Below are 25,954 nucleotides of genomic sequence, written 5' to 3'. Positions count from 1 at the left end.
CGTACGAACCCTTTTTTAGTTTTATTAAAAGGGGTATACGATACCCCTCGTAGGTCGTACTAAGAATAGAAATAAATAACATAAACACTAGAATATAGTAATATAACCTCGATTAAACCCGGAACCTACTTATATATATATACGAAAGCCTATTTAATAAAAATAGCTTATTATTAAAAGACTAAGTAATTATAATTATTAAAAATAATTAAATTATAAATAAAAAAGGCGAGAATTAGATTTAATATTTTAATTTATATATTAAGTTTTATACGAAGGATCGTTGTCGCCTTTTAATCTTAAACGACTACGAAAGCTATTACTCGATAACTTTCGAGCTCTATTATAAAAAGAACTCGATTATTATACTTTATATATTTTCTTATTTATTATATAAGTTCTAACCTCTTAATATCGGCTATTTTTATATATTAAAAAAAGCGTACGGGAAAAAAATTAAAGGTCTTATACGGGCGTATATTATTTATATCTTTAAAAAAGATTTTTTATTAGCGTTTTTAAAAGCGTTTTAAACGATTTTTATCGTTTAGAATATAGAAAAAAGCTTTTAAAAAATAAGACTCGTTTTATATAATCTAGAATATATTATTTTATAATTAAATATAAAGCTACGTATTTTAATACTTCCGGTAACGTTTTTCGGCTTATTTATCCCTTAAGAATTAAAAACTTTAAATAATTCGATTAAAACTTAGTCTTAAACTAAATACGTTTAAAACTATATCGTATAATATTAAAATAACTTTTTAATATTTATTTTAACTAGCTTTAATTAGATTATAAAAGTTATAACGTAAATTATATACCGAGTTATTTTTTTAAAAAATAAGAACGTGACACTTCGAGAATAAATAAAATACTTAGCCGGCGCCGCCGTACGAAAAAGAAACGGCTATAAAATAGAGGATCACTTCGTATATAAATTAAAAAAGACTTATAGTTTTAAAAATATATTAATAAATAGTTATAAAACGAATCGCGTTAAAAAAGTAATTATATAAAAACGTTTAAAATACGCTTATAACGTTATAAAATTTACGAAAAGCTCAAATATAATACGCGTACTTATTAAAATAATATAAAAACCTTTAAAAATAATAATTATTAATTTATTTAATTAATTTTAAATATTATAATTAAATTAATTTATAACTTATAAAGCTTAATAATAAAAAGTGCGTAGCTTACTTATATACGCAGCTCGTTTATAAAGTATATTATAATTAAAACTTATTATTTTTAATATAATAATATAATATCTTTATTAAGTTATAACGTTATATTATTAAAAAAAAACCTAATAACGACTAATTAAAAAGTTCGAAATAAAGTAATAACTAAAGACGAGTTAATACCCTAGCTTAAGCTAATAGCAACTTATAAATAGGAAGGAATTACCGCCATTACGTCATAGAAAGTCATATAAGAAACGAGTCACGTAATGAATCTCGCGAGATCCGCGAGATTTAAAGGCATCGGTAAAGGAGCGAGGAAAGACATAAATTCATTTACCTACTTTCTTAAAGTAATCTCACTACCTCCGTTATTAATCTAAGCATCTATCTTGACCCGTAAATAAGGCACATGCCTTAACGACCTTTTGTAATGCTTCAGTTACCCAAGCACCTTTTATCCGCGACTCAGTTCCCTCCCCCCCTGCCTTTCCGTCTTCGTCTCCCTGTCCGTCTCCCTGTCCGTCTCCCTGTCCGTCTCCCTGTCCGTCTCCCTGTCCGTCTCCCTGTCCGTCTCCCTGTCCGTCTCCCTTTCCGTCTTCGTCTCCCTGTCCGTCTCCCTGTCCGTCTCCCTGTCCGTCTCCCTGTCCGTCTCCCTGTCCGTCTCCCTGTCCGTCTCCCTGTCCGTCTCCTTCTCCCTGTCCGTCTCCCTGTCCGTCTCCCTGTCCGTCTCCCTGTCCGTCTCCCTGTCCGTCTCCTTCTCCCTGTCCGTCTCCTTCTCCCTGTCCGTCTCCCTGTCCGTCTCCTTCTCCCTGTCCGTCTCCTTCTCCCTGTCCGTCTCCCTGTCCGTCTCCTTCTCCCTGTCCGTCTCCCTGTCCGTCTCCCTGTCCGTCTTCGTCTCCCTCTCCTTCTCCCTGTCCGTCTCCCTCAACCCCTTCCCATAGGTAACTCCTACCAAGTCTACTCGAATCTAGTACACTTCGGACACCTACCGAACGCCAACAAAACAGAATGATCGCCCGCCACGCCCTATACGCATTCGTCGCCTGCTCCTCGCCCACGCCCGATACCCGACCCAACCAAGCCGCATATGCCGCCTTGTCCGCCGCGTCCACTTCGAACGCCTCTTGCAAAAAGCCCATTAACGTACTGCTAATGTGGACACTCATGACCACTGGGAACATTGTGTCCATCCACATACACAGCTCCCCCACCCCGTCACACAGCATCGGCGGCATCCCACAGCGGTAGCAGCAGCTGAATTCTTTGAAGCGGACCGTTTCAAGCAACGCCCGGTACTGGGTCTCGGGAAGGTGGCAGCATAGGTGAAACGGATGCTCAGCACTGTGGCGCTGGTTTTCGGGCTGCCCCATACACGCCCATTGGACAGAGCAGGACGGACACAAACCGCCGCGGACAGCTTCGAGCCAAGACTGGACGACCCGATCCTCTTCATGGTTCTGTTGACGGTGCCACTGGAGCCTGCCCCCTGCCCCCTCTGCCTCCTCTATCTCCTCTATCTCCCTCTACCTCTTCTACCTCCTCTACCTCCTCTACCTCCTCTGTCCCGCCTGCCCCGCACCGGTCGCAGCACTCGCCGCCCATGCTGGCGCAGTCCCCAACCTGGCCGTCAAGAAAGGTGCCCCAGACGATACGCCGGCAATCGACGGTCCGGACGAACGATACCATGGCCTCCCGGTTCAGGTGGTCGACGTCGCTACTGTGTGGATCCTGCCACGGGGGCCGGCCGTCCCATACCACGATCGAGTTGACCGTCTCGCCGGGCCGCCGCCCTGCCCGGCCCGTCTGCTGTGCGAAGTCCACCATTCCGTACGGCAACTCCGCATGCACGATCGCCACGATGCCCTGGATGTCGACGCCCGTGCCGAGCCCAGTCGTGGCCGAGATCCAACCGCTGCTGCCGCCCTTGGCCTCGACCCACGTCTCGAGCCGCGCCTTCCTGATGGCCTTGTCGAGACCGCTGTGGTAGAAGTCGCAGCCAATCTGCTTCGCTAGCGCCTCAGCCTTCTTCTTCGACCGGCAGTAAATGATGCCCTTCTGGCCAGGCGACCAACTCCGCTGTAGTCGGATTACAGTGCGGATAACCTCGTCGGTGATAGCCGTGGGCCCAGGCTTGACCTGCACGACGCGATATCGGACATTGCGCTTGGCGGTCGTGGACGCGCGAATGATCTCGGCATCGCCGGCCAGCATGAGTTGCCGGAATGACGGTTCAAGCCGCACGGGCAGTGTCGCCGTGAGCAGCACCACGGGGCAGTCGTACCGGTGTAATTGCCGCAGCTTCTGGAGCCGGGGCCTGTACGACGCGTCCATTAGGACGGTATGGCACTCGTCGATGAAGATGCGCCGGAGCAGCTGCCGGGCCCGCAGACTGTTGACGTACATCATGAACTTGCGTGTATCGGCCGATTCGGCGCTGACAACCACCAGCCGCGCGGCCCGGGCATGCTGTCCCTTGCGGCCCTTGTGCACATCCGGGCTCCACTGAAGACAGTCAAGCCCGGCTACGTTTGCGCGGCGCACAAGATCCTCGACGAGCGCCACGAACGGCACAACCACAATGCTGACTCCTGCCTGCAGCACGGGGACGGCCGGGAGCAGGAACAGCACGCTCTTCCCGGCGTCGGTCGGCAGCACGACGATGAGAACCGCGTTCCCCCGGAGCGCCAGCACCCGCCGAGCCGCATCCTCCTGCTGCTGCGACCGCCACCGCGCTCCTGGACCGAGCAGCGTCTCGAGCGCCTTGGGTACAGCGTCCAGCGGCGGCGGCGGCGGCGGCAGCGGCTCGGCGGCGGCACGAGGAGTTGGTGATTTCTTGGCCCGCTTATGTGAGCCCACCTCGCCCTCGCCCTTGGTTGGTGCCCGCTTCCGGCTGCTTTCGTTGACGGCCCCCTCGAGATAGCGGTGCATGAATAGGCTGGTTTCGCGGTAGTTCGCCTCCACTTGCGGTTGGAGCTGGTTCAGGGACCGCACGTCGACGGCGTAGTGCTGGGGCGTGATCAAGTTGTCGTGTGTCGCCTGCAGATCCCAGGTAGACTCGAGCCGCGGCATTTCGCGCAGCTCCCCCGTCGCCGCGTCCTCCACCGGCCCACCACCCTTCTCCTGCTCTGGCTGGTCCGACATCTCCACTTCAATTGACTCCACTCCCACCTCGATCGTCTCCACCTTGATCGTCTCCACCTCGTCATTGGGCTGGCCCTCGAACGCCGCCTCGTCCACACCGTTACCCACCACCCAGTACCGCGCGTAAGACCCCCGTGAGAACGACTGGAGCGTCGCCGGCGCATAACTCTTGCCGCCGCTGTCATCCCTGAACTGGCAGTCGTGGGACGCCATGTTACACCGATTGATGCTCAGGTAGCCGCAGTTGCCCCGTATACAACGAAACCCGGCTAGCTGGGTGAGCCAGGGCAGCGGCGCGTGCCCGTTAGGCGGCAGTGCTACGGTGTGCGGGTCTTCCAGTGGCAGCGACGCCCCGTACGCTAGCACCGCCGCCAACGTCTGGCCCTTGAGCCGGTGTGGCTTCCGGAGGTGTTGGGCCAGGCTGGCGCGCCCGGGTCTCAGCGCAGTGCGGCACTTGCAGCAGAAGAGCAGCTGCCATTGCGGTGCCCACACCACCCACTCACCTACAAGAGTCGAGGCCGTCGTCGGCAGAGGATGCGCCATTTTTTTAGTCTCATGGGTATGAAAACTCCACTCAAAAGTGTGTGGAGGACTAGGTAAAATAGTTTAATAATTGCGATTGGATTAAGAAAAAGAAGGGAAAATAACTAAACCTTAATCCTTAGTTTATTTTCGTTTAAATAATATATTATAGCTACGTATTGAACGTGTCGAACGCGTCGAGCGCGTTAAACGCGTCGAACGCATTTCAAGTGTTTAAAAGTAAACATAATCTAGCTCGGGTATGCAGCTTAACCCACCTTTATTATTGCTTACGCATATATTAAGATAGAAAGTATAGGTACATCTCGCGGACCTAGGATGCACGGCTGCGCCATACCTGATCGGGAAGAGGGACTAAACCCAGGAGGTGCGACAGCGTGTTCTCAACTACACGATCTACCAGGCCGAGACATTCATGTGATGCCAAACCAAGCCAAGAAGCCGTGGAAATTGATCAAGGGCCAACCTATCTTTATACCGTGTCTTAAAATGCGTATGGGATCTGCCATATGTGCTGCTTGGCTAGTTTGCACTTCGCAGGATCTCTGCCTATACAGGGAAGAGAGAAGAAGCTATCCCTTTTCTGCGCCAACTTGCGTTTGAATACAAGACTCAACCACCGAACTCGAGATCAGCCTATTTTAAAATCCTGTAACCATCCTCCATGAAACAGGTAAGCCGCCTCAGAGACAGCTTGCTTGGTTCTACGGGGAATTTCCAAGACGTCTGTGGCCATCTTTTAATTGCCCTCGGTACCACAATCTTGTTTTGATATTGCGATGTTCTGGTATTGATACTTGAATACAAATTGACATACCAAAAGCCTCGAAAAAAAAATCAATCTCGAATGATCACCGACCATGTATTCGCCGTGAACTCCAGCGTGCCGGCCTGCTTCAAATGCTCCGGGTCCATCAGTATCCGTAGTCCAATCGAGCTGCGTCCAATATTATAGACGCGGAGAATAAGATAAATCCTATCAGGCGACTGCTGGGAAGCGTTATGGATACTCTGATATTGCATCTACAATACGATTTGATTAGCGCAAGAGTCTGAACAGTTATCCAGGAAGTGGGGGATGTCCTGCGGGATACATACCATTAAGTACTGAGAATTTCTCATATAAAAGGGCGCCTCATAAGCACCTGTCGTGGTCTTGACTTGTATCGGCTACCCTATCCGCTCTCCAGAACTGATATGTGTAGGCATGTAACCCTTGGCAACGAGCAAGTTGGTAAGTACGCCATCGGTGTCATTATACGTGATATCGGAGGTCTCTGGGCTGGCTAATCGCCTGATATCACCATACTCTGGGTGGTTCGCAGCGTACTGACGGATAGTGCTCTTCCAATTGTCGATGTTGAAACCAGGCAGGGTAGGCATGCGAAGCCGGGATAACAATTCGAAGACCTGGAGAAGTAGTCATCAGTTCAACCTTTCCTCGGGTCACTTAGGGCTCGGACATGGTGCAAAGGAATGGGAGATAAGATCAAACGTGATAGAAAAAGAAACCTCGCTTATGAATAATTCGCCTGCGGCACCAATCATCCTGTCACGCTCCAGCTTGCCGAAGGCATGGAGGCTATAGGGGCCACCGGCAATAAAGTCCTGTTGAGGCCGGACGGGGATGTTGAGTGAGCCTGCTGGGCTGGGGAACACCGCCTCCCGCGCCTGTGCAACGGTCAATGTCAAGGATTCCTTGCTCGTCCATAATGGCACGGAGAGAGCGGTGCCTCGCCCCAAGAACGCCCTGTACAACCATTACCGCTTGGGCTGGCGGGGGGTTGGAGATTTGCGTGTCTGGGTCTGTCATGAGCCACTCGCATAGCCGCTGCGGTAGCTTGTTGCGGAAACAGGTCTCTTGGTTAATCTCGTCCTCGGGGATGTAAATTTTCAAGCCCGAGTCGTCCTCGCAGATATGGAGCAACGCTGATTCCTTTTCGACCTTGAGCATCAAAATATTAAATCTAATATGAGTTAAACACCCTACCATCCTGGTTTAGATGCAGCTCCGATGTGATCTTGCTCGTCTCAAGGGTCTCAGACTCGCGCAAGTAGCGATAAAACGCCTCCTGGTCATGGGCGTTACCAACTCTCGGGCTGTTGTACGTCACGGCAATCCTGCGTGGTCAAGTCAGAACTCATTCAGGAGCAAAAGGAAGATGGGGGGATTAACCGGATTAATGCATGTGCTTTGCTTTGCACTAGGAGCCTCGGCGATGTGACTACTCGAGTCGAGCTGTAGTTGACAGCAGAGAAGTCTTTGACGGCTTTTAACAGATAGCGGTTCCCGAGGCCGGCCCACTCTATAAACCTTTCCAGGTCGCGAACTAGGTCCATGCTGAGGTCAAGGAACTTTCCCTGGTCAAGAAAGGCGTCGCCAAGAGGCTTGCGGTCCCATATGGCAAACCCTACCTTTCCATTCTGAAGAACCCGTCCGCCAGACCCGGGCAGCCTGACAGGAAAGACCTTGTTCTGGAGGACTGGGTCAGGGTCATAGAAAGTACCCTCACTTGCCAACAGCGAACTGAAGGCTAGGATCGTGTCCTTGGTCTCCTCCATTGGCAGGCGCGTTGTTTCCTCTGCCGTGGGCTTCTCATACACCATCTTGGCAGTTTGTGTCTCGACCCCCAGTAGATTCACAAAAAAAGTCTTCCAGGTCTTCATAAAGGGGTTGGACAACAAGCATCGCCCTGATTCTGGTGGGGCTGGACCACAAGAACTTCGTCGTCGTGTACCACTTGCCTTCCTCGCCGCCATATACGAGCTCCTCCTTGGTAAAAGCCACCCTGGTGTATTGCTTAGCTATTGTCACTCTGAATTTGCCAGCGTACATAGGGTGCTTACCGTAGTCTTCCCTGGGAATGGGGCCCAGGTTTGACGAATAAAGAAACTTGTACAGTCTGTGTACGGTATCCAAATCGCTGTTTCCGACAGACTTAATCGCTTTGATTTCGTCGACAATATTTTCCCAAGTGCACTTTCGTTGGATCCCCAGAGTGTCCAAGAAGAAATTATCGAGCTGACCAGCCTCACTTCGGAAATGGTGAGAATATAGATGGGGTAGCGAGTTCAGGGTGATCGTGCTGGCACCGGTAGGAGCCTGCCATACGCATTCATCTGGTTTGGCCCATCTCGCAAACCTTGAACCGTTCTGTGTATGTAGATGTACTGGACTACATCATCGTTAAAGTAAGACCTGAAAAGGGTTTGTTAGACTGATAGATGTTCGAGAAACATGACCCGTCGGGAGATAGTGCTTCTAATATCGAGATCCGCATGCTAGTATGACTAGCTGATGTTTCGAATAGTTGCAAAGCGCTACTTGACCATGTGAAAGAGGGGACAATGTAGAACTTGCCTGATCTTGCCTCTGGTTTCTTTCTGGTTGCCGGACTGTAACACTTTGCCTTGGAGGAAAATGTAAAGATCCAGTACTCTCTTCCGTGTGTCGAGAGAAGTAGCATCCATATTGCGGAATTCTAACGTACTCAAAATATCCAGCGCGAAGTCCACAAGGTCGAGTTCTTTTACGCCAAGGTGGAATATCTTGTCGAGCTCTTTCCATTCTAGAGGTAGTGTCCAATCACTGAGGGGCGTCTCCAGCCTCAAGAACGGGAACATTTCATCGTTGAAGGGGAATCGATCACATAGTCCTCGAAGGGTGTCCAACGGCAGATAAGTGCCATGTAGTTCAAACAAATCTGTTTCATCTCCCTCTTTCGCATAGTACCAGGATAATTTCAAGCTCTTGTAGAGCACTGCCGTCGCGTGCAAACCTATGACTTTCATCGGTCCAATTCTCTTTCAAGAAGCCCAGAAGCCTCTCTGGTCGGTGTGCTGCTACGTATCAACAGGCGTCTGACAGGTTCTTCCCTTCGGCATCGGCTATCGGGATATATCGACGGACGTTGAGATGCCGATGCAACCAATCCTTCAAAGATTCCATGCCGCCATTCAATGGGCTAGGTGCATGTTCCAAGTAGTTTACATGCACGTAGATGACTTCGAAGCCAGGGCCACCATCTCCGAACAGACCCCCGGCAGGCGTTGGTTCAAGCAATTGGCCAGGCCCATAGGGGTTTTCGTCGCGCACGTATATGTTATCACAGAGTGTTGGAATAACGAATTGGGCCTTATCTGACATGATCCGGATAGATGTATGGTCGGGAGGCGTTATTGCTTGATGATGCGTGAGATAGAGGAAGTGAAAGTAGTAGGCTGATTGAGATAAGTTCAAACGGAAAGAGCCCTGGTAAAATTTGGTGAGGACGTTTCGCACGTTTGTGACAGATGCGCAGGTCACGCCGATGCTGTCGAATAGCTCCTTTCTATCCTCGTTGGTAGTGCTCGAAGGGCAAACGACATCCAAATCCAGTTCTCCAGGAATGTCCAGGTCTGTGCCAGCTAATTACCTTTAGATACAAGACGGCTTTTTGATATCCCAGATTTGACCTCCACCGACCGGTTCGGAGTGGTAATAAAGCCAGGGCCCGGATTTCATCCTGAAACTTTTGTTGGCCAAGATTGTTACTACTAAATGGAATCCGTAGCAACTTGGCCATGCGTGAATACCAGTCTTGGTCTTTTATCGACTTAATCCTGGAGTCCGTCTGCGTAAGGTTCCACTTCGCCCGGGCAATTATTGCCTGTATGCTGACTTTCTGCAATCCGAAACCTGAGAGGAGAGAGTAGATCCGCCTTTTGGTAAGCGGGGGATAGATAGACTCCGGGGTCATTATCACGGAGCAGTGGTTCGCCTGAACTGTCGAGCCCCCGGGGACCAAGGATTGCGGATTCCTCAATCAATTTGAGGGTGTCCATGGATGGCTGTAAGGATCTAGGCACCATTACCCTGGTATCCTGTATCTTTTTTGTGATCTGCTTTATCAGATACGACCAGGAACTCCCAATCGTGTCTGGTTTTGGTAGGTATCGCATCCACTGGAACCGCAATGTGGGATGTTTGCACATTTGTTTGATGGCCGTGATGAAGGCATCGATTATGCCACGGCTTAGTCCCTCTCGTTTCTGGGAGAATCGACGACAATACCTTGTCTGTTGGCTTGTGTGACAAAGTCCGCTTGAATCAGAAACTGAGCGGGGAATTTCAATCAGGAAATCTTGTCTTGTATGTACCGTACGTCAATGAGGGGTCCACTAACCTTGAATCGTGTCTTCTGGACAGGTAGAAACGCAAAGACCCATTCGTCATGCAACACGGGGGTATTGTGCCTGGTGAGTGGATAGGCTAGAGTTATTTCACTCGTGGCGTATACTCGGGCTGCGTGGTCTGTTTCTGTGTAGACCCGATTCTCATTTCCGGCAAGACCATTGACTAACTGTTGGGTTATAAGCTAAAGCACCCCTCACGGGTTACCCCGTTACGGGCCACCGCGTTTTACTTTACGAACGCGTTTTTTTACCGTGTATCCTAATTAGAAAACTTTTTAATTTAATTATTACTTTTTATTTTTTAAAGTTATTATTACTTTTATTTTTTTCGCTTATTTCTACTCTTTATAATGATATTTTTGTTTAATATTTAAAAGCGTATATAGGCTATTGTGCGCGATGTAAAGCTCGGAATAGTTATTCGCGAATCCGCCTATAAATGGTTAACCTCTCGATTATATATTTAATGCCGTCTCGTTAATATATTTATTAAAAATAAGTTTAATAAAGATTAGCAGGTTTTATTATTACTTTTAAAAAGCGAATTAGTATATTAAGCCGTTAGTTAAGCTAGGTTAAGCTTTATATTAACGCTGGTTAAGTTTAAGTTTATAGTTTAATAGATATTAAACGCCTCCGGGGTTTCTTATACTTTAAAATAACGATAATATACTCGTTTTTTAGCTAAAAACGAGTTCGTTAAGACCGTAAAGTCGAAAATAATTAATTATAACCGGGTTAATAAGGCTATAGTAATAAATATTAATATTTTTTTTAATAAATTTAATACCCCGGAGTTAGTTAATATTTTTTTTAAACGCTTTTATAATACCGACGAAATAGGTATCGGCTAAGGCGTTAGTAGTAACTATTAAGTAGTTATTAAAGCTATTAATTATTTAGTTTTTAAGAAAGACGTCGAAAAAAGGGAATGGATTATTACTTTAGAGTATATAGGCTATGATGGGGTACCCCTCTCGCCGCTGGTTATTTTTAAAGGGGCCGACGTCTAAAGTTAATAATTTTTAGACTAAGACAGCTATTTTTAAAATAATTGGCGGTTTAAAGCGTTATTTAAAAGGTGGACTAGTAATGTTATAATTTTAAATTAGATTTAAAATATTTTTATTTTTTATATACGGTCCCGTTATAATAATAAATAAATTATCCTAATTTATAATAATTATAAATTATATACGAATAATAATTTTTTATAGCTTTATTTTTTAAATAAAATATAGCTGGTTTTTTATAAGTTATATTATAATTATATAATATAGGTTTTAAATATAGAAGTTTTTAGTTTATTAAAAAAAAGGTTAAGGATTATTTTAAAAAAGTGTTTAAATACGGTTTTTAAATTAAAGTTTATAAAAATAAATATATTAAAGGTATATCGCTAGGTTAGAATTAATATATTAATTTTTTTTATAATTAAAAACGTTTAAAAAACGGTTAAGATTTATTCATAAGATTATTTAAAGCCGTTATTATTAAAATATATTATCTTAAAAGATATAAAAGTTGCCCGGGTACGTTTAAAACTATTAAAAATAATTAAAAAAGAATTAATACCCGATTTCTTCGCCGAATTAATTTTAATACTTATTAAAACACCTTTTAATAATTAGGAATTACGGAATAGTAGTCGGAAATTAGCTGCTATAGACCCTACTTTTAAAATACCTTTTTAACGGCTCTTTATTAAGAAGGCTAATAAAGCCCTAGATTAAAACGTTAATAAAATCGCGTATCTCGAAGCTTAGGTCGATTATTTTTAAATTAAACTCGATAAAAAGATTATAAAAGTACGTTAAAAAGTAAGAATCGCACCGGGATAACGATTTATTTATATAATTAATATACGCCGGGCTAAGCGGAAGCTAAGGGGTAAGGTTATATACGAGGACGAAACTAGCGACGTCGAAGTATTAAGAGGGCCTCGTAACGCTATAGAAGCTATAAAAGATGATGGCACGGAGGCGGAGGACTATATTATTATTAAAAATAACGAAAGATAGTATATTTACGTCAATTCTAGCCGTAGAAATAGCTTTAATTACAAAGGTAACGGTAGCTCAGTAAAGTGGCCCGTGAGGGGGTGGCCCGTAAGGGGGTGCTTTAGCTTATGATAGTACTTGGTGTCCTCGGTTGTACTATCGCCTTCGTCATGGAGGAGGAGGGTGATCCGGCTGAGCTTTTCTTCTAGATCATCTTGTGGATCTTGCCACTCTGGAGTGACCATGCCCAACCCCGTGTCGCTCGGACGGTGTTCAAATGAGGAGGACAGTCCTCTGGATTGGATATGCACTCGATAAGCTGCCATGAAGACCGACTTGAATCCGATGCCCTTCTCTCCAACGTAACCTTGAGGTCCGTGCTTGGAACTCTGGCCTACTGCGCAAATGGCCTTGAGGTTGGTTTCGGTGAAGCCATCTTCATTGCACTCCTGGACAATCTTGTGCGGGTAGACATGGAACGAGACACAAGGCGCTTCGCCTCGCCCTCGGGCTTTCTTGTAGTGATTATCCTCGGCATTCTGAAGGATCTCAAAGGCTAAATAAATACCTACTCATGAGTGCAAGGAACCCACAACGTGCATGCTAGGGAGGGACATTCGAAAACCCCAATGGAACCAAGTAAATAGGAAATGCCTACGCTCTCATTATACTCTATATTACATGTACAAAATGCCTATCTATACTCTTCCATCACCCTCCTTACTCGGTGTGCTCTAAAGCTCCAGCGATTCAACAGAAGGGCGTGCCTTGCGTCGTGTGCGCTCCTCTGCCAGTTCTTTCAAGTCGCCCGACATGGGCGCGTGGCAAATAGCGGTCTCTAGTGGTCGTAGGTCAAGTAGGTACTTACCCAGAGGATGTTCCACCTCATTTCGCCTCCTTGTGAAGCAGTTTTCGCTGGCGGGAGGGGGAGACTGCCGTCTCGCCTCAATGCCTTCTAGACGACTACAGGGAGTAGAAGTTTTATAAACGGAGGGGCATAGCTCCATAAGAATAGATAGAGCCATGCTGTTCTAAAGATGAAAGAAGAAAATTCGGTCTAGAGTTTGTAAGGACGTTTACTTGTGATTTCGGTTTCTATAGCTAAAAGAGAGAGGGATTCACGTCCTGTTGGGGTATATTTATCCTTAATTAAACAATAATAAGCTGCCAGGCCGCGTCGTCTTTGTTTGTTCCTTTGAGGGCGCGGATCTTGCTAATAGGAATCAAAGACGCTCTCAGAAGATTTACATACTCTCATTCAGCGCACAATGCGAAAGACGGAATCGGAGTTCGCCTGCAAACGTCATCAACGCAAGACTGGACAACGAATGGGCTATTGTCTAACATTGTCGCTGGAGTGTTATTGTTTGGTATGATGAGAAATACTGAAAGGCGGATTAATAATTCGGGAGGCCTTCTCAGCAACACGGAGCTAATGGTTCGTCCATTGTCTCCTGCGATACACAGCCGATATTAGCAAGTAGAATCAGCTGCATTTCAATCAAACCCCGTCTTTCCAAGCCCACATGGACGAGAGCTTGAACGTTGCCGGAAGGACCACTGATAGCTCAGCATGGAACAACCGCGAGGATCATGGCGAAGGTCAACTGGTAGATTCGGCTTCGCATGCGAAGGGTGCGGAGCTCATCAGTTGCAGTGGAAATAGCATCGGAACTTTCGAAACAAATTCACCAGGCACGAGTGCTCGAGAATGTCGCAAGTTTTCATGGTAATTTGCCATAGTACTGGATGAATTGGGAGAGCTCTCCCTCTCGAAAATTCAGCACACGACGCTGTATTACGTAGAAAAATGCGACGTGTCCGATGGTTTGTCGCCATTTGAAGATGACGTTCCAGTCGTTATGTGGCTTGTATGTGGCTTGTTATATGGACCGGAGCTGCGGCGTTGGAGGGGCTAGCTATCTTATGGACTTATGCGAGGCTGACCAAGCTTCAATTGCATCACGTGCCAGACTGAGCTCCTTCCTCAAGTGAAAGCTGAGTAAGGTGGGGCCTTGTCCTTGAGGCTGATTAGTGGATTGGCGGATTAGAACACAAGGCAGCTCTGGAGCTGGCGTCAGTCAACGCTTGGAGCTACAGTCGGGCAGTCAATCAGTACCTCAACATTGACGGGCTGGTAGCACCATCATCACCAACCATCACCACCTTTCCACCACTTCCTTCCGCCACGCTTTTTGCGCATCTTCTCTGCGCAGCCTCACGCCCACATTCTTTGCATTATCGAAGCATTTCAGGGCCTTCATATCCTCATCCGGCATTTTTGATTACCTTCTAGTGCCATTTCCACATCTTCATCATGGACCGGATAAACCGAATGCTGGCGGGTGCTGGTGGCATGGGCGGCCTCGGTGCTGCACCTGGCGCTGTACGTATTGCCCTTCTCTCCATCATCGTTCGCTTCTTAGCGACACAAAGCTAATCGTGGATTCCCATGCAGGATAACGCCAACCTCATCGACAACTCCGAGACCGTCTACATTTCCTCCCTCGCCCTGCTGAAGATGTTGCGACACGGCCGAGCTGGTGTGCCCATGGAAGTTATGGGTCTGATGCTGGGAGAGTTTGTCGATGACTTCACGGTCCGCGTGGTGGATGTCTTCGCCATGCCGCAAAGCGGTACCGGTGTCAGTGTCGAAGCTGTCGACCCTGTGTTCCAACAGAAGATGATGGATATGTTGACGCAAACGGGACGGTATGCTTGAGCCACCCTTTCCTGCCCACCCACTCCATAATGCTAACGCGCACATGTCTCCAGGCCCGAGTCGGTAGTGGGCTGGTATCACTCACATCCCGGTTTCGGCTGCTGGCTGTCGTCGGTCGATATCAACACCCAGCAATCCTTCGAACAACTTACGCCCCGCGCCGTCGCCGTCGTTGTCGACCCCATCCAGTCCGTCAAGGGCAAGGTCGTCATTGACGCCTTCCGTTTGATCAACCCGCAGTCTCTGATGCTTGGCCAAGAGCCGAGACAGAGCACGTCTAACCTTGGTCATCTGAACAAGCCCTCTATTCAAGCTCTTATTCACGGCCTCAACCGACACTACTATTCTATCGGCATCAACTACCGCAAGACGGCGCTGGAGGAGAACATGTTGATGAACCTGCACAAGCACGTATGGACGGAGGCGTTAGAAATGGAAGACTTCCGACACGAAGGCGAGCGGAACAAGGAGCACTTCCAAAGACTGGTCACGCTGGCCGACGGTTACGAGAAGCGCGTTAAGGAGGAAACCGAGTTGTCCAAGGACCAACTCAAGACTCGTTACGTGGGCAAGCTTGACCCGAAGAAGCACTTGGAAGATGTTGGTCAGCAGTTGATCGAGGACAACATCGTCTCCGTATCGCGACAGATGATCGACAAGGAGGCCACCATGCCCAAGAAGGACGCGGTGGCGAATGGTCAGTCAAATGGAGACCACATGGACGTGGAAGACTAGGATGTTTTGCACCAAATAGGACTGCTTGACCCTATCCAAGGCGTTAACATTACTGCAGCAATATCCTCCTCTGTATAATAGGCGTTTGGTAGGCTCATGCGACCCGGCAGAGGGGCTATGGTAAAATACGGCTTGCTTTCTACCTTCTCGATTCTTCTGCCCTCTTCGCTTGACATGCTTTTTCATCAGGGCAAAACTCATCCTTGTTCCAATTGGGTCAATTTCAGTCAGATACCTGACAACTTCTGAGTTGCTGTGTGTAGGGGTTGGCAATACTTTCGTGACATAAATGAAGGCCTGGAATTCTTTAACTCGAAGTTTCTGCCATTTGTCATGAATCTTTACTCCGGTGGCAACCTGACTTAGTTACCAGCCATTGTAGAGTATAAAGCATCGCTTTGTCTACAAAGGGGGTATCTCCGATCAAAGGTATTGTGCCCCAGCTATAAAGCAGCGCAAGCCCCAAAGCAGAAGTTATATACTCATCTGAATTCTATCTGTCGTATTTTCTCTGTTCATCATCATACTTCAAATTCGAGCCGGACTCAGACTGTGTCGGACATATCATTTACTCTAGTATTGAAACGTTCGACATACAGTCATTCATATCTACTTTCACCACAACATACCTAATCTAATCACGGCCATGATGATGGACTGCCTGAGTAGATGCTTTGGTAAGTCGCCAGACAACCCAATTCCCTTCTCATCAAAATCCCACCCAGGCGCGCAACGCCCCAACCAGCGCCTCCGGGCCAACCTCAATATGCCGTCCCCGTCGTCTCCAAGCGCAACTAGAGAGCAGTACCTCGGTGGACAAACCGCTACCTCCGCTCCCACAGCACGGGGCTGCCGATATCGAGCTTCAAGAACATAGCCGGCACCAGCAGCAACAGCAACAGCAACAACAACCCCTGGGCCGCATCTCGAGCACCCGACGGAGCAACACCGTCAAGAAGACCAGCGAAGAGAACACCACCACTGCCGACACTGCCACTAGTCGACTTGCCCCCGTCGCGCTGCCTGGGAGACGTCGCGCCTCGCCAAGCACGAGCTGACCGACATGTGCAATGAGGTCCACCGCACCATGAGCCACATCCCCTACGTCGTCGCCGGCGTCGGCGCCCTCATCGACCACGGCTTCCAGGGGCGCACCGCGAACAAGGTCACCATCATCGTCCCCGAAGAGTCCCGCGACGTCGTCCGGGCCTGGGTCGCCGCTTCCGGCACCCACGACGTCGGCGCCGGCTCCGACTCGGTCGCGATCCGCATGCCCAAGGACGGCAGCCTGCGCCGCGTGCGCGTGCGCTGGGTTGGCGGCGCGGCCTTCGCCAACCTGCACATTGTCCGTTCGTCCAGCTCCGACGCCCGCGTGCTCGGGCTGGCGTCGCAGATCGACCAGATCGCGACGGCGTGGCTGCAGTACCGCGAGCGGCTCGCGGCCCCCGGGCTGACGACGCAGCGCGAGCGCGAGCGGTCGGAGCGGGAGCTGAAGACTATGGTGGGCGACATCTTCTGGTGCTTGCGGCGCACGGCCGACATGCGCACGAGCCTGAACCCGGACCATTTACGCTTGTTCCTCAGCGAGAAGGTCTGGTCCCCTTTCACCGCGGCCCACGATGACGCCCGCTTCGAGGTCATGCGCGCCGGCATCGACGTCGCGGCCGTGCTGGCCGGCCACCGGCAGCGCGGCGAGGTCCGCGCCCACGAGGAGCTGCTGCGGCAGTATGGCGTCAGCGACGAGGAGGGGATGATGGGCGGCGGTATTGTTGAGGAGCAGCCGGGGCCCTTCGAGGGAATGCGCGGTCTGGGCCGCGAGAAGGTCAAGGACAACGGGCTGCTGAGCGTCTACACTGTCGCGTGCTCGGACGCGGGGGCGTCGTCGGTGGCGCTGTCTAGTGTGGCACCACTGCCGCCGATGCCGATGCTGCCGCCATCCGCACCGTCATCTAGACAGGTCCGAGATTTGCCGGCACCGTCCTCGTCGTCGTTGAGGCTGGGAAGACCTAGAGACCCCGGAGGCCGGGAGGAGCTGGCTCGGCAGCGTAGCAGTCCTGCGCCGGGCAGGATGTCGATGGAGGAACGGGGAGGAGCTGGCAGACGATAGGAGCTTGGGAGAAGCCTGACGACGACGGGAAAGCCGGAGAAGGAGGTCAAGCCCAAGAGGCAGAGTCGACACCAGGCTCGGAACTCGACCGACATAGTTTCGGGACGGGGTACCACTGAGCACTGGCTGTAAGCTAGAGATCGTGTGGTTCCCTGGCGTTCGGCTTGGTATAGGTAAGTCGCATTTCCGAATATATGTTTTTACGTTTTGAGCTCGCCGAATCAACGAGGAAAGGAGATAAGGGCAATGGTGTCTAACAAAGGTAAGTCCTACAGATTTGATAAACATAATACAATAACATACGCCCTGCCTCTTGCCTGATTATTGATTTCAACTGAAGCTGTCTAATAATCGACATGCTGCTGGTTAGGCTCTTAGGTGCCGACTACTTTTGTGTATATCGAGGAGAAGTCAGTTAGCAATCTCCTTTCTACCCGTATTACACCACCCAATTGTTCGTCAACATTCTACTCCACATCGTGCATCAGCAGAGCTTACTTACTTACTATGTGGAATCTGTACTGATGCTTCTAGTCAAGCATTGTTCCTCCTGGACGTACAGTTCCCAGATATCCATGTCTGCCGAATACCTAGGATGGTCGAGCACTAGTTTGGGTCCCCTAGCTAGAATTGATCCGAAACCTACCTGTACACGAACGTTGAGTGTGGAGACGTGGTGGGATCAGGAAAAGAGCATCCTTCTGAGTTCCGTGTCAGGGGACGTGCTCACTAAGCTGCCCTGGGTCACACTATAGGTATGCTTACAATCTAGGAGACGTCCGAGGAAGGTGCCGAGGAAGGTGACGAGTCGGTCGGTAAACCGTCAAGTCAACCTTGAATAATAAAACACTTCGCAATAACGTAAACGGTTTAGCGCCAGAGCAGTACTGATTAGGGCCCATTATTGGGCTATTTAAGTGCACGTTTGTGAAACCTGGGGCTATCTCGAAAGCACCCCTCGCCGCATGGTAATCTGGTAACATATTCTGTGTATCTCTCAGATAAAGCAATCATACAGAGAGGTGCACTCAAAGCTTTCGCCAGTATCGTATCTGGGAAATCAACTTTTCGTTTCGCATAAATTCGTTTCATACAACTCAGTAGGTCACTCGTTTCTGGTTTCTAACTTCGACTGGATCTAAGGGTAGAAACAGAAGGACTTACAGCAAGTAGATTGCCAGGCCATCCATTGATGATGAGTTCTCAGTTCGATACCAAGCTGCCCAACGGCCCATCTAGCAAGATGAAGATCAGCTACACGAAGGAGCAGTTGCTCCACGTCGATAAGACCATGACCTTCGTGCCGGGCATCTTCTACATGCAGCCCGACGACGACCAGGCTACCATCGGCTACGGAAAGGTGCCCATCTTGAATGATAGTCTCAAGCGCGTGTACATCGCCGCCAGACATCTGACCCCCGATGAGGAGAAGAAAGGTGATAAAGCCCGGAACAGCTGGGTCATCCTCCTCGAGACCGCTTCCGGCAACAACATGTCCGTCGAACTGAAGCAAGTCGATGGCGAGGGCAACACCATCGTGATGGTACGTCCCTGATTGATTGGGCTCGTTGACGATCCGGCCTCCCTTCAGTACGGCCAGGTCTACGGATTTGCCTACAGCAAAGGTGCCGAACTGATGGAGGATGACTTTGTTCTTCGCGAGTTCTTCGATCGGGTTGAGAGATATGGCTTGAGCCGTTACAAGCTCCGTAGTAAGTATGCCGGCAATGAAGACGGAGTCGCCATCCACGACCTCCGGGGTAAGTTAAGAAACTATTTCTCTCACGGGCTTTCGCCCAAAACCCACACCCCCTCGTCTCGTTGCATCCAGTCCATCTGCCATGTACATTATTAGACACTAGTCGAAAGGAAACCCACTTACCTGAATCGTTGTTCATGTAGGCTATCGCTTCTGGATCTGGTCCGCCCTACGTCTGCTCGAGCCCGAGTTGCCCGGCTTCATCTCGGACTACAGCCAAAGTCTTCTGGTGAAGATCGAGAGACAGAACGCCCTGGACGCCGAGGCCGACTGGCTCCACAACGGACACTTCTTGCCCCCGAAGGAGAAGAAGAGCAGCATGTCTTGTCACTGCTGCCACACCTGCCACCACGAGAAGCCAGCACAATCTCTGGTCCGGTACATCGCTCCGACGGCTCCCACCCCCACCCTCGGACCCGCTGGTGCCTCTGCTCATGCCCTCCACCAGGGCCGCTAACCACTACGGCAGAGAGGAGCAGACCAGCATCCATCCTGGCCAGAGCCTCCTCTCGGGAGTCCAGCAGGAGATCGCATCATCTCGATCCCTCCTGCATCCTCGCAGCGACCTTGCGGAGTGCTTGACCTCCGTACTCCCCCCGGCAGGCCACTTCACCTCCGAGGTCTCGGTCGCGGCGGCCCATGGAGGAGGCTACTCTCTTGCTGTGGAGAAGGAGTTTGGCAGATACTGTACAGCAAGCTAGACTATTCTGGCTGTTTGGTCCGTGCAATTATAAGGCGAATATGGTCCGTGCAACTTATACAGCGAATATGGGCATCTTTTGGTATGCCTTTGTTCCCTTGCAGCATTCACAGCCGTTTGCTAGAAGCAAAGGAGCAGCTTGATGATACAGGAGTTATTGTTGCCTCTACATTCATTCTGGCTGCCATCATTTCACTGAGTCATAGTCAATACGAATGACATTGACTGATACTGAAACTGTGTACCTAATTCACCCATGTGCTGTCTTTGGCCTTATACGTTGCAAATGCAGACTTGCTTGTCAAACCTCGCCCTTGCGCAATGATTGAAACCTATGTGGATGAATATGAATAACAGCTGATTGCCTACATGTCAAGCGAGGCTGACTGCATCAATGGCAGGCTTGGTACCATTGTCGTACTGGCAGTATTTCTTTCTATCCGTATATGAAGCTGCTCGGTCCGACGATCAGCGCCGACATCTGAGATGATTTCTTGCTGCAGTAGGCTTACTGCTAGAATCTATCGCCGCTCAAAGTACCTTAGAAGTGAATACATCGTGACCATTTCTTTACAACTTTTACATTCACTACTATGGCCGACATCGTAGTGACCAACTTCGATGCGACATGAATATTCAAAACTGCCCGCCGATCGCTAAAGCACGTAGCATTCACTTATTATGATCGATCTTATTTTCTTATATAAACGCCTCTACTTACTTTGCTTCTACCGTCTTCTTTCCCATCTCTTCCTCGATATACTACAACCAAAACCAGTCTACGGTACCAACATCATTTACTAGCATACTTTTCGTCCACGACCAACTGGCTATCGCTTCACCTTCTTTGCTCATCCAACTTGTCTTCTCCTCGGAACTCCAGTGCACGGTACATCGTTCCCGGCACAACACCTATTCTGTATCAAAACCTGCGCGTCAAGAATGCCGAGCGCGAAGCAATCTTTGCCCGGATCGTCACGCCCTTGCCTCACGGAAACGCTGAACGTGCCGCTGCTATCACGGAAAAGTACCAGGATATTGATTCCATGATCTCTGAGATTGCTACTCGCGAGAAGATGTCTTGCGAGCAGATCCTCTCCTATGTCAAGAACCAATCAAACTATACGATGTTCCATGTTGCCGCTGAAAATGGCAGAGACGGTATGGACTTACCATAAAGCTCCTCTTTTGTAATTCTATGGCCGCAATTAACAGCTTCTACCAGAGATGGTCGAGTACCTCTACCGGCCGGGAATCTTCCTCACCCAGCCGGCCATGCGAACGGTCCTACTTCAAGCTCGAAACACCACCCTCGACCGACCGATCCATATTGCAGCCCGAAACGACAGCATCGAGTTCATCTGAGCACTCGTTCGCAAAGGCGTTGCTATCGATTCAACTGGCGTGTTCGGTTGCACCGCCCTGCACATCGCGGTCAGAGCTCGGCATCGACAGCTGATGGAGAACCTGATCGACATGCAAGTCAATCTCAACATTCAGAACATGAGTGGGCAGACCGCCCTTCATGTCGCAGTGCAGAACGTCGACATCGACATCGTCAGATTCCTGTTGGATAAAGGAGCGGATACGGGAATACGGAATGCTGGTGATCTGACCCCGGGTGTGGTGGCACGCGCTCACCTCGACAAGTCAATCCACTTACTCTTTATTGCGCGGCGATTACCATGTTAGGAGATCCCCGGATCCATATGTTAGCTTCATTGTAATTACATAGAAAACCCTCAATCTGCCCAAAGGCTGAGAGCTGAGAATAGGCTCGCTATATATACATGAAATCTCTTTAACCCCACCCCCTTTATTCCATTTGAGAATCTTTTCTTCCGTGTTATTTGCAATGATGTGAATAGCGGTACCACTAGACCTTCACAGCTCACTTTTATTTCTGGGATATCTTTCTAATAGATCCAAGTCCATTCTCTACCGCCAACATGAACACGTGGTGGGAGAACTTTCCGCTTCAGCGCAACAACGCATTAATTTACATGCCCTTACAGATGGCAGCCGATATCATGCTTCACGCCTATTGCCCTACATCAAATGCCCAAGCGGAGGGACATTGATATCATGGTTACACACCTCTTCCTTGATGAAGCTTTCTGGATGATAGAACCGGATACCTGGACTGCCCCTTCTGCATAGCACCACTTCCTTTCCTCTCTCATCACACTTCTGAGCGGAGCTATAACACCATACAACGTCGTCACGTTTGAATGCTAGAATACAGGCCATTCCGTCTATTCTCGTCTGTTCTTGGCACTAGTGACGTGTAATAGTACGCTCGCTGGTGATCCGGAACAATTGGGTCCATTTGCTTTGTTTGGAAAAGCAGAAAACAATAATCAGAAGTCCGACACATACTTCTGTTCCATGTTGGCCAGACAGATGCTTCTATCTCTTGCAACGTAGATGGACAGTTCTTGAAGTTGACCATCTTGGCAGCCCCGGGCAAGACTGCAGGCTGGCAGGACCTGAATCGTTCCGGACCGAACATTCGTACAGGAAATTACTCTATTATCAGTGTCATCAAAGCCTGGCAGTTTCTCGCAAGAAGGGGATATTCGGAGCAGTTCTCCAGCACCTCGGGTTTCCCAAGCGTCCCCTGTAAAGCGGCACTCGGGTAGTACCAGGAAGCAGAAACAACTCAAGTCGCGTGGACACCGCAGAACTTCATTGTCAGTCGCTTCGGGTGCTCACCAAATTCCGCAATCAGTAATGGAAGACATCATGCTGCGAACACCATGTCGACATCAATTGCCGTCGTCGAGAGGTAAGCTGCAGACCAACCCGAGTACCATGCCACCACAGCTACCAGATCGTAGTCATCGTCCTCGACACATCAATACCACGAAGTGGTTCGCCGCCTTCAAAGAGTCCAACATCAGCGCTCCCTGGTCCGTTGCTCCTCACTATCAAGCCTATGCTGTTGGCACGCAACGTACCTGATTTCCGATATGAGTATGTCGAGGAACCAGATGCTGTGGCCAAGGACCAGGGACCCTATGCGGTCTTCAAAGACGGGATCAAGGTACCGTATCCAAGGTTACTAGCTGAGAACGCCAAGGCGTCTCACGTTGACCGCCCCATCCACATCGCTGCCCGCGGCGATTGTGTTGAATTCATCCAAAGCATCGTCGCTCGCGGTGTGAGCATCAACTCGGCCGGCGCTGCCGGCTTTACAGCACTTCACTTCGCCGTCCAGGCTCAGAATCGCCAGCTTATAGCTGACATCGTCGAGATGGGCGCTGACTTGAACATCCAAAATATGGGAGGCGAGACGCCGCTGCACCTTGCCGTCCACAAAGGCGATGTCGAGACGGTTACATACCTATTGGACCAGGGAGTGGACGCCAGTGTCTGCAATGCGGGCGATTCCACGCCTGGAGTTGTGGCGCGTGGACTTGCAAATCAGGAGATTCACCGAATCTTCTTTGCTCGAGGATTGCCCCTACTAAAGACAATCGTCTCAACCCATTGGCTAGGTAGGTCAACCATCTCCAAGGCCTTTAAGCATGTGATCTAACGTAACGGAAAATAGGTCGTCTTCTCACGGTATATATCCCTCTTTCGGCTGAAATCATGCTCGCTCGCGATTTTGCTGTTATTAACAACGCATACGCTACATGAGCGAAGTCTACCATGTAGGTAGACATCTATATATTCATGCCGAAGTGAACCAAATGTCTACGTGTATGCTGTGCCCAAGTGTCTGCGTACGAAATGATCCTTGCCATGTCTACTTTACAACTCTGGGCTCTGTTGGATGAGATGTATCATAGGCAGGAACAGCTTCTTGTCTGCATACGTGCCCGTAGTATCCTCCTGGTGTTCGCCCCAGCTTTGCAGCTCGTCCCAGCTGACCCAGTGCCACGACTCGCACTTTTCTGGCTCCAGAACCTGTCACTCCATCAGTTTACTCGTCACTTAGAGCAGTAGGTAAGGTCTGGTAGTCATCCTTACCTGCGGCTCCTTGGTAGTGTCGTTCCTTTCGCAAAGCACAAAGATGGTGATGTAGTGTTTGCCCAAATCCACAAAGACATCGTTGGTCACCGTGACCAGCCTGAGCGCCTTGACCTCGAGGCCCATCTCCTCCAGCGTCTCGCGCTCGGCGCAGGCGAAGTAGGTCTCGCCGAACTCGAGATGACCCCCTGGAAGTGCCCAGCTGCCTAGAGTTGTTTTGACGGTCAGTCTTCTTTACCCGAATTAAAGCTGCCAGAAAGGAAAATGGGGCGCTGGATGCCTCTTCTTACCACTTCCATGGCTTCCTATGCGCTTGCCGACGATAACATCGCCTTTGTCGCTGCGAACGATGGCGGCCACGCCCACTCGCGGGTGCAGTGCCTCCTGAGTTGGCTGGTTCGTCATGATGATTGGATGCTTGTGACGTTGAATTTGGGTTGGTGCTAGGATGCGCTAAAAACAGGTAGCGGTTAGTGGGTGCACAACTGGGATTAAGGATGTACCCGCACAGTTGGAGCTGTTTCTCACCGGGCAATTGACACTGTGAGATATCAGAATCATATGGCAATTTACAATGAAAGGAGCTAGGCTACAGTGAAGGCTGGTCAATTTCCCTCACTTGACTACATGCACCTCATCTGCGTCCTGCTAAGACTTTCGTGGGCCCACTGGACTATCGACAGCCTGGAAAACCACTCCCTCGTCTATTCCGGAACCATCCACAGCATCCCACTTCTCTCGGTAGTGGTTCATTGTCTGGCGGGCCGTCATACTATCCTTGACGAATGCATCCAGGGCCCGGGCCGGAAACACGACATGCAGGAGGGAATACACAGAACCGCTGGCTGCAAAACCGTAGATGAAGCTGAGGTCGTAGAGATGAGTAGCCCCAGCGGGTACGGTAATATCCGGGTTAACAGCGGCAATAAAGCCTGGGAGGAGAGGAGCACAACCGACAAAGAACTGTGTTGTTGGGGATCAATCAGGCAAGTAGAGTGAGGTAGCCAGGCAGAAATACGTGACTTACCGCAACAAAAGAGATTGCCGATGACTGCGGTACCTCGAGTCTCTGGCCCCAAGATGTCACCATCTCAGATAGGAATACCTTACGTGCGAAACGACGGGTATAGAGAGGCATTGCAATATTTCCCAGGTACGTAACCAACGAAAATGCTGTGGAAGGGAGGATTCTACGTGCTTACTTTACTGTGCCTGCTCTATCGTCCCTTATCGACAAATATTCAACGCCATGCGGTGCGACACGGCCAAATCGGTGTAAGTCTCATGCACACCCCGCTTCTGCAGCAGCAGCAAAGCCCGCAAAAGCAAAACATCCCTGCACCTTCGGCATTTTGAAGAAGCTGTTTACTTCCCTCATACAAACGAGAGACAAGAGCACTGCAAGTGTACAGATAACAGTCCGCGCTGTCACTTCCAGTTGGTGCCATATTACGTATGCAGAGAGCATGCATCGGAAGACTACCCACGTCTGATGTTTTACTAATTACGTTTAAGAGCTGTTTACGTACTCGGAAATGGCAACGATAGCGGGCAAAGTTTGAGACATGGGCGACAACTCTTTCATCTTGACGAAACTCATTTGTTCTTAGCCTACCCCTTAATTAGTGGTAGCTTTCAACTTGTCCTTGGTCACCCGTATGAAGCCCATGTGTATTTACAGACCACCAGCAGAGCTAGGAAGATTTGCTCTTTTCCTCCCGGTGCTTGACATACATGTAATTGTTATATAATAGTCATAGTTTGCCTATACAAGATCTATCTCTTCAACCTGCAGCTCCCCGCGCCTGACGCCATCCGCAACCTCGCCGTCCATTACGCCATGAAGATAGCACTCCCCACCACGCCCCAAGCCCCTTCTCCGCGGGACCGCAAAACCA

At 49.2% G+C, this 25,954-nt stretch overlaps 12 protein-coding genes across 12 annotated transcripts; 6 read left to right on the top strand and 6 right to left on the bottom strand.

The window, feature by feature from the left end:
- Positions 1-1,626: 1,626 nt before the first annotated feature.
- On the top strand, positions 1,627-2,208 carry PG994_008591 (uncharacterized protein; the record flags this gene model as incomplete). Its single annotated transcript, XM_066860000.1, has 1 exon — positions 1,627-2,208. The coding sequence occupies one exon, from the start codon at positions 1,627-1,629 to the stop codon at positions 2,206-2,208; it is 582 nt and encodes a 193-aa protein (XP_066713589.1).
- Positions 2,209-2,645: 437 nt separating this feature from the next.
- Positions 2,646-4,880, bottom strand: PG994_008590 (uncharacterized protein; the record flags this gene model as incomplete). The annotated part of the gene is made up of 1 exon (XM_066859999.1): positions 2,646-4,880. The coding sequence occupies one exon, from the start codon at positions 4,878-4,880 to the stop codon at positions 2,646-2,648; it is 2,235 nt and encodes a 744-aa protein (XP_066713588.1).
- Positions 4,881-6,050: 1,170 nt separating this feature from the next.
- Positions 6,051-9,384, bottom strand: PG994_008589 (uncharacterized protein; the record flags this gene model as incomplete). Its single annotated transcript, XM_066859998.1, has 9 exons — positions 6,051-6,290; positions 6,393-6,551; positions 6,646-6,809; positions 6,871-7,001; positions 7,057-7,669; positions 7,728-8,051; positions 8,372-8,682; positions 8,747-9,287; positions 9,336-9,384. 9 exons carry the CDS (start codon positions 9,382-9,384, stop codon positions 6,051-6,053), a joined length of 2,532 nt encoding a protein of 843 aa, XP_066713587.1.
- A 92-nt stretch (positions 9,385-9,476) lies between these two features.
- Positions 9,477-10,215, bottom strand: PG994_008588 (uncharacterized protein; the record flags this gene model as incomplete). Its single annotated transcript, XM_066859997.1, is given in 3 exon segments — positions 9,477-10,008; positions 10,020-10,115; positions 10,160-10,215. The coding sequence occupies 3 exon segments, from the start codon at positions 10,213-10,215 to the stop codon at positions 9,477-9,479; spliced, it is 684 nt and encodes a 227-aa protein (XP_066713586.1).
- A 1,899-nt stretch (positions 10,216-12,114) lies between these two features.
- Positions 12,115-12,631, bottom strand: PG994_008587 (uncharacterized protein; the record flags this gene model as incomplete). The annotated part of the gene is given in 2 exon segments (XM_066859996.1): positions 12,115-12,611; positions 12,628-12,631. The coding sequence occupies 2 exon segments, from the start codon at positions 12,629-12,631 to the stop codon at positions 12,115-12,117; spliced, it is 501 nt and encodes a 166-aa protein (XP_066713585.1).
- Positions 12,632-14,372: 1,741 nt separating this feature from the next.
- Positions 14,373-15,512, top strand: PG994_008586 (Mov34/MPN/PAD-1 family protein; the record flags this gene model as incomplete). Its single annotated transcript, XM_066859995.1, has 3 exons — positions 14,373-14,441; positions 14,514-14,767; positions 14,831-15,512. The coding sequence occupies 3 exons, from the start codon at positions 14,373-14,375 to the stop codon at positions 15,510-15,512; spliced, it is 1,005 nt and encodes a 334-aa protein (XP_066713584.1).
- A 649-nt stretch (positions 15,513-16,161) lies between these two features.
- Positions 16,162-16,570, top strand: PG994_008585 (uncharacterized protein; the record flags this gene model as incomplete). Its single annotated transcript, XM_066859994.1, has 2 exons — positions 16,162-16,189; positions 16,302-16,570. The coding sequence occupies 2 exons, from the start codon at positions 16,162-16,164 to the stop codon at positions 16,568-16,570; spliced, it is 297 nt and encodes a 98-aa protein (XP_066713583.1).
- A 5-nt stretch (positions 16,571-16,575) lies between these two features.
- PG994_008584 (uncharacterized protein) lies at positions 16,576-17,619 on the top strand (the record flags this gene model as incomplete). Its single annotated transcript, XM_066859993.1, has 1 exon — positions 16,576-17,619. The coding sequence occupies one exon, from the start codon at positions 16,576-16,578 to the stop codon at positions 17,617-17,619; it is 1,044 nt and encodes a 347-aa protein (XP_066713582.1).
- A 1,195-nt stretch (positions 17,620-18,814) lies between these two features.
- PG994_008583 (uncharacterized protein) lies at positions 18,815-19,835 on the top strand (the record flags this gene model as incomplete). Its single annotated transcript, XM_066859992.1, has 3 exons — positions 18,815-19,162; positions 19,211-19,379; positions 19,522-19,835. 3 exons carry the CDS (start codon positions 18,815-18,817, stop codon positions 19,833-19,835), a joined length of 831 nt encoding a protein of 276 aa, XP_066713581.1.
- Positions 19,836-23,016: 3,181 nt separating this feature from the next.
- On the top strand, positions 23,017-23,619 carry PG994_008582 (uncharacterized protein; the record flags this gene model as incomplete). The annotated part of the gene is made up of 1 exon (XM_066859991.1): positions 23,017-23,619. One exon carries the CDS (start codon positions 23,017-23,019, stop codon positions 23,617-23,619), a length of 603 nt encoding a protein of 200 aa, XP_066713580.1.
- Positions 23,620-23,837: 218 nt separating this feature from the next.
- On the bottom strand, positions 23,838-24,461 carry PG994_008581 (uncharacterized protein; the record flags this gene model as incomplete). Its single annotated transcript, XM_066859990.1, has 3 exons — positions 23,838-23,993; positions 24,057-24,262; positions 24,347-24,461. The coding sequence occupies 3 exons, from the start codon at positions 24,459-24,461 to the stop codon at positions 23,838-23,840; spliced, it is 477 nt and encodes a 158-aa protein (XP_066713579.1).
- Positions 24,462-24,704: 243 nt separating this feature from the next.
- PG994_008580 (uncharacterized protein) lies at positions 24,705-25,194 on the bottom strand (the record flags this gene model as incomplete). Its single annotated transcript, XM_066859989.1, has 2 exons — positions 24,705-25,019; positions 25,084-25,194. 2 exons carry the CDS (start codon positions 25,192-25,194, stop codon positions 24,705-24,707), a joined length of 426 nt encoding a protein of 141 aa, XP_066713578.1.
- Positions 25,195-25,954: the final 760 nt, after the last annotated feature.

This window comes from Apiospora phragmitis (genome assembly GCF_038363925.1).
Source record: "Apiospora phragmitis strain CBS 135458 chromosome Unknown utg000008l:1.0-3514335.0:1.0-3519231.0, whole genome shotgun sequence".
NCBI lineage: Eukaryota > Fungi > Ascomycota > Sordariomycetes > Amphisphaeriales > Apiosporaceae > Apiospora > Apiospora phragmitis.
This window is presented reverse-complemented; position numbering and strand designations above follow the sequence as displayed.